General features: G+C 41.4%; 1 protein-coding gene across 1 annotated transcript; it reads right to left on the reverse strand.

Moving 5' to 3' along the window:
- Nucleotides 1-2740: 2740 nt before the first annotated feature.
- On the reverse strand, nucleotides 2741-3565 carry LOC142072615 (carbohydrate sulfotransferase 9-like). The gene has a single exon (XM_075130049.1). The coding sequence runs from the start codon at nucleotides 3563-3565 to the stop codon at nucleotides 2741-2743; it is 825 nt and encodes a 274-aa protein (XP_074986150.1).
- Nucleotides 3566-7505: the final 3940 nt, after the last annotated feature.

Raw genomic sequence — 7505 nt, forward strand, 5'->3', positions numbered from 1 at the left:
ATGGATTTTGGGATAACATAGTCAACAAAATATGGAATTAGATTTTGTCTCAAATTGAAATATCGCTATTAGTTCAGGACATACAGAAATATGATTAAGGCCTCAATCCTGCAATATGGCGGACTTCAGTGACTGCGCTTAGCCCCATTCACTTCAGTGGGATTGGGTGTAAGTACAGCACCCCACCCACATGTTGCATGGTGCAGGACTGGGGATCTAATTTTTTCACAGTTGAAATGGACCACCTATATAAAGATGTCTTCATTCCTATTGTATCAATACCACTGTCACGCTGTCTGGTATGGCCTACAACTGAAAGTGCCAATCTCAGGTCAGAAAACAGGGCGGACATGCCAAACTGGTGGTGTATTCTATAATTAGATTTCACCAAGCCAGTAACACCAGTGCACCCCTGGATTACAATATTCATCTTACCATGGAGCCACAGACAGCCCCCTTCGGCTCTCCAACCCCTCTTTACCACCCCGACAAACTGGACTTTGACATGAAAGGTTATTAAAACCAAAAATCACCTCATCTTAGGTTATCCCCAACCCCAAGCAGTCAGTCACTAACCCCGGGTCAATGGATACTCTGGATCTCACACCAAAGACAACGTTGATGCCAATTTCTTTAGTATACTAACTAAAGGTTTATTAGCTAAGAAAAAGAAATGACAATTATGGAGAGGTTAAAGCAGGTAAAATATATTAACCGATTTGTAAGTCCAAAGAGATAGCAGAGATGTAGCAATCTGCTAGTGCTCCATAAGTCTCTCACCATTCCCCAAAGTTATTTTGGGGATCTCCATCTTTGCACCTGGAATGCTCCCTGTAAGTGTCCAAAACAGCTCAGACAAACAGGAAAGATCCCTGGGTTCATTATTATTCACAGAAGGCAATTAGGCCAGTGTTTTCACTCACAGCAAGGCTCTTTCTTTGTTGACTAAATGCAGACTTGAGCTATGTCTGCACTAGCATTTTTTTCAGTAAAACTTTTGTTAGTCAGAGGTGTGAAAAAAACCACACCTCTGTGCAATATAAGTTTCACTGACAAAAGTGCTGGTGTGGACATTGCTATGTTGGCAGGAGAGCGTCTCCCACTGCCATAGCTACCGCTGCTCATTGGGGGTGGTTTAATTATGCCGCGGGAGAGCTCTCTCCTGTTGTCATAGAGCAGCTACACGGGAGACCTTACAACGGCACAGCTGCAGCGGTACAGCTGTGCTGCTGTAAGGTCTGTAGTGCAGACATAGCCTAAGTCTGTGGATTTCCCATTGTCCAATACAATGACCCATGCTTTGAAGATAGCACTTTCTGAGATACTCCATTGTCATAATAGCACTGGTCCATTTCTCAGAGTCATACCTCTTAAAGTTAGTGTAATGCAGACCTTCTGGGGCTCAAATACCCATGAGAACATGTTCAACACTTTGCTGTGGGGTTTCACATTTCCTCGTGATGTCAGAGTGAATGTTACAGAGTAGAAACATTCCAATGAATGTCCAAATGTCCTTCTGCTGGTGGGGAGAGGGGGTGCTTGTTGTTGGTATTGCTTTTTTTATTTGCTTTGTTTTGTCCCTTGGGTTTTTTTAGAATAAAGTTAACAACCTCCTGGAAAGACACTTTCTCAGTAGCACTGTTGTTTTCCCTGAATGTGGCCCTTCTTTTATTTGCTAGAATGACACTACAGAATGGCTCAGAATGCAAACGCTTGTCTCTGTGGGCTGAGACCAACTGTTCCAGGGGATTGGAAGCAAACATCACATTCGTGTAATTATGCAGCAAGTCCACCTGCTGGGCAGAAGTGTAAGAACAGTTTATAAGTAGGTGTGTCCCTGTGTTCCCTGCAGGTGCCCCCATCTGCAGATTATAATGTCCTTCATTGTGTCTGTGCGTCTGGGAAATATGGTCAATGGTGCACCCTTTTCCATGCCTGAGATGGGTCAATAGCACCCTTTTATAGCTTGCCAAGTGCCTTATACTTGTATAATCTAGAATGATTTTCCTGGTCACTTCTCTAGGAGAGAGGAGTTGGTTGGAGTTTTCATTCTGGATCAGACCATGGGCCAGATTCTGGTTCCAGCTACGACAGTGCAAAGAGTCTTCAAAGCTGCTGCACACTTTTTAGCTGAGCATTCCTATGACCAGGAGTGGGGGGAACCCAAGCTAGCACAATGCCAGCTTTGCTGCATCTACGCCAAATCGTTCCAACACCCACAAAGGTAGGGGAATTGATGGGGGTATGGTGAGAGTGCTGCTGTACTCTGGCAATTTCCAGAAGTGAATTTAGTGATGATTCTGTTTGGTGCACTGCACCTTTACATGTAAGACATCTGCCTGCGTGCCTGCCTGCCTGCTAGAGAATTCCCGTTGGAGGCTCCTACGTGGTTAGGGACACACACGCTGCTTTGTATTTTTTTATTAATTGAAAATCAAAATAATCTAGACTCAAAGTGGACACTCTGAAACATCTGTGCATGGAAAGACCATCCATCCTTCACCCCCATCATGCCAACGGACTCTGTAAATTTCCAATACATTCAAGGCAATCAGATCAGCAGAAGGAAAATATCATACAGGTGCAATGTTTCTCACATTGATTCAATAGAGGAGTGTGTACAACAAATAGCTTCATGAGCTATAAAACAATAAGTGCTTGACTGCTACCATCAACCACCTGTAATCATCTGTGTAGACAAGTTCATGTGATTTTGTAAGAATAAAAATGACCCTCGTGTTCATACTGTATCAGTCTCGTAAAGGTTCATTTTCAAATCATAAGGATAGTTAAACAAAATAAAATCCATCTGGTACAGCTTCTTGATCTTTTGAATTTGCTCTACGCTCAGCTTTCTGAGATATTCGAGGGTGATATCATCACTAGTACGTTTCTCTGAGTCATACTTCTTAAAGTTAGGGTAGTGCATATCCTCTGGGGCTCCAATGTTCCTGAGAACATGTTCAGAATCTTGCTCCAAGGTCTCAAACTTCCCCATAATGTCATAGTGAATGTTGCAAGGATCACAGAGTAGAAACATTGGTTTCCAGTGAACATCCAAAAGTTCTTGTTTTTTTGTCAGAATAAAGTTAACAAACTCCTGGAAAGTCACCTTTTCAGTCGAATTTTTGTTTTTCCTGCACATGGCCTTGATCTCATTTGCCAAAGTGATACCATAGTATGGCTCAGAGTGCAGAAGTTTGTCTCTGTAAGCTGAAACCAACCGTTCCAGGGGATCTCTGGTGAACATCACTTTGGTGTAACTGGTCAGCAATTTCGCCTGATAGTCAGAAGGGTAAGAACTCAGCCTCTTTATCAGTGGGGTTTGGTGGATGAGATCATAGTGGACTTCATTAGCCTTTCTGCTCAGGTTCATTGTGAGGAGAAGGATGATTTTCTTCCAATTGGAGCAGCCCACCTTGGGCACCTCACAGTAGATGAACTTGTGGTTATGCTCCACAAAGATCTGTCTTGCAACCGTATGTTTCAGTTTGCTTTGTGAATGAGAAAGGTTGTTCATCAGGCAGGTGGAGTTCAGAGTGTCTTTGCGATAGACTTGACCCATCAGCCAATCTTCCTTAGGAACTGAAAGAGAAGATGTGTGCAAGAAAGGAAGATAAACTATCAGTGTAAAGTAATTTTGCGGAATTCTCTTTTCATTCAGGAAATCATAGAACTAAAATTGCAGCTCCGGATTAACATGAATCTCTAGTTCACTGTCACTTGTCTGCACTATTATAGGCATGCAACACAAGCTACCGTGATTATTAAAAGGCTTGTTAGAAGGAGAATCTGGGAAATGAATGGCAGGAGCAATATTCTTAGGGCGAATCCTGCCATGCATCTTCAAACACTTAGCTTCAGTGGCAAATGTGGCTTTTTGTGGCATTCTCTTCCCTACTCATGCCACAATAACTAAGAATCTGTCAGGCCAAGCCCCTCAGATATTTTATTTGTATTATTTGTACATGCACCCTCATTGTGCTACTTATTTTATATACTCCAAAAAGATGGTCACTGTTCCAAGAAACAAAAAATCCTTGTATTTATATATTCTTTACTCACTCATCATTTTTGTTTGCCACTTGTAGAATACCCCAGAAAGAAGACTTCCAAGAATGAAAATTAGGACAAGAAAAATGAACACCTTCTGGAGCACCTTGTCCACCATGTTTTCCCAGGAAAGAGAAGGATGTGGCCTTAGTGTAGGAAATCTGTCTTCCTAGCTTCAAGAAAATGAGAGACAGTTTATTATATGACTTTTGCTACAAAAATATCACATGCTACAAAGAGTATAAGAGGTCAGAGAGTCAGTGAGGTGCAGGAATGTGCTGGTAGAAGGACATAAGAATGGCCCTACTGGGTCAGACCAAAGGTCCATCTAACCCAGTATCCTGTCTTCCGACAGTGGCCAATGCCAGGTGCCCCAGATGGAATGAACAGAACTGGTAATCATCAAGTGATCCATCCCCTGTCACCCATTCCCAGCTTCTGTCAAGCAGAGGCTAGGGACACCATTCCTGCCCATCCTGGCTATTAGTCTTTGATGGACCTATCCTCCATGAACTTATTTAGTTCTTTTTTGAACCCTGTTATGGTCTTGGCCTTCACAACATCCTCTGGCAAGGAGTTCCACAGGTTGACCATGCGTTATGTGAAGAAATACTTCCTTTTATTTGTTTTAAACCTGCTGCCTATTAATTTCATTTGGTGACCCCTAGTTCTTGTGTTATGAGAAGTAGTAAACAACACTTCCTTATCTACTTTCTCTACACAAGTCATGGTTTTATAGACCTCAATCATATCTCCCTTTAGCCGTCTCTTTTCCAAGCTGAAAAGTCCCAGTCTTATTAATCTCTCCTCATATGGAAGCTGTTCCATACCTCTAATCATTTTTGTTGCCCTTTTCTGAACCTTTTCCAATTCCAAAATATATATATATATTCCATATATATATATATATATATTGGAATTGGAAAAGGTTCAGAAAAGGGCAACCAAAATTATTAGAAATATATATATATATATATATATTTTTTTTTTTTGAGATAGGGAGACCATGTGGGTGACTGGGCAACAAAATGGCAGATGAAATTTAATGTTGATAAATGCAAAGTAATGCACATTGGAAAGCATCATCTATCTTCTGTCCTATTATCTATCCCTTTCTTAATTATTCCCAGCATTCTTTTCGCTTTTTTGACTGCCGCTGCACATTGAGTGGTATCCACACTATCCACAATCCACAATGACTCCAAGATCTCTTTCTTAAGTGGTAACAGCTAATTTAGACCCCATCATTTTATACGTATAGTTGTGTTTATGCTTTCCAATGTGCATTACTTTGCATTTATCAACATTAAATTTCATCTGCCATTTTATCGCCCAGTCACCCAGTTTTGTGAGATCCTTTTGTAGCTCTTCACGGTCTGCTTGGGTCTTAACTATCTTTAGTAATTTTGTACCATCTGCAAATTTTGCCACCTCACTGTTTACCCCTTTTTCCAGATCATTTATGAATATGTTGAATAGGACTGGTTCCAGAACAGACCCCTGCGGGACACCACTATTTACCTCTCTCCATTCTGAAAACTGACCATTTATACCTACCCTTTGTTTCCTATCTTTTAACCAGTTACCAATCTATGAGAGCACCTTCCCTCTTATCCCATAGCAGCTTACTTTGCGCAAAAGCCTTTGGTGAGGGACCTAGTCAAAGGCTTTCTGAAAATCTAAGTACACTATACCCCCTTGGTCCACATGCTTGTTGACCCCCTCAAAGAATTCTAGTAGATTGGTGACGCATGATTTCCCTTTACTAAAACCATGTTGACTCTTCCTCAACAAATTATGTTCATCTATGTGTCTGACAATATTGTTCTTTATTATAGTTTCAACCAGTTTGCCCTGAAATCAGGCTTACAGGCCTGTAATTGCCGGGATCACCTCTGGAGCCCTTTTTAAAAGTTGGCATCACATTAGCTATCCTCCAGACATCTGGTACAGAAGCTGATTTAAATGATAGGTTACAGACTACAGTTAGTAGTTCTGCAATTTCACATTTGAGTTCCTTCAGCACTCTTGGTGAATACCATCTGGTCCTGGTGACTTATTGCTGTTTAATTTATCAGTTTATTCCAAAACCTCCTCTAATGATACTTCAATCTGGAACAGTTCCTCAGATCTGTCACCTAATAAGAATGGCTCAGGTTTGGGAATCTCCCTCACATCCTCAGCCATGAAGACAGATGCAAAGAATTGTTAGTTTCTCCGCAATGGCCTTGTCGTCTTTGAGTGCTCCTTTAGCACCTCAATCGTCCAGTGGCCCCACTGGTTGTTTAGCCGGCTTCCTGCTTCTGATGCACTTAAAAAAAAATTGCTATTATTTTTTGAGTCTTTGGCTAACTGTTCCTCAAATTCTTTTTTGGTCTTCCTAATTGTATTTTTATACTTCATTTGCCAGTGTTTATACTCCTTTCTATTTTCCTCACTAGGATTTTACTTCCACTTTTTAAAGGATGCCTTTTTGCCTCTCATGGCTTCTTTTACTTTGTTGTTTAGCCACGGTGGCTCTTTTTTGGTTCTCTTACTATGTTTTCTAAGTTAAACCTCTATTATGGTGTCTTTAAAAAGTTTCCACGCAGCTCGCAGAGATTTCACTTTTGGCATTGCACCCTTTCATTTCTGTTTAACTAACCTCCTCATTTTTGTGTACTTCCCCTTTCTGCAATTAAATGCTACAATGTTGGGCCGCTGTGGTGTTTTTCCTGCCACAGGGATGTTAAATTTAATTATATTATGGTCACTATTACCAAGCGGTCCAGCTAGATGCACCTTTTGGACAAGATCCTGTGCTGCACTTAGGAATAAATCAAGACTTGCCTCTCCTCTGGTGAGTTCCAAGACCAGCTGCTCCACAACGCAGTCATCTAAGGTGTCAAGAAACTTTATCTCTGCATCCTGTCCTGAGGTGCCATGCACCCAGTCAATATGGGCATAATTGAAAGCCGCCATTATTATTATTGAGTTTTTTATTTGTATAGCCTCTCTAATCTCCCTGAGCGTTTCACAGTCCCTATCACCATCCTGGTCAGGTGGTCGGTAATATATCCCTACCGCTATATTCTTACTATTAGAGCATGGAATTTCTATCCATAGAGATTCTATGGTACAGTTTGATTCATTTACGATTTTTACTTCATTTGATTCTACCCTTTCTTTCACATATAATGCCACTCCCCCACCAGCATGACCTGGTGGCTAGTTATTCTAACCAATATATATTACCGTATATATTTCTGTGACAAAAATACCTCATGAGCTGGTGTGCCAGGTCCAACCTCCCCTCCAGATGGCACGGACTTCCCCATCCCAAAGTAAATCTGGACCCACGCTCCCTCACACCTGCTGTATAGTCCATGCAGTGCTGGAAAGTTCCACATACACCGATGATGATCTTTGGCCATGTCTACATTACAAACTGTGGTCAAAACAAGTCAGTCAGG

This window comes from Caretta caretta, chromosome 6 (genome assembly GCF_965140235.1).
Source record: "Caretta caretta isolate rCarCar2 chromosome 6, rCarCar1.hap1, whole genome shotgun sequence".
Taxonomy (NCBI): Eukaryota; Metazoa; Chordata; order Testudines; family Cheloniidae; genus Caretta; species Caretta caretta.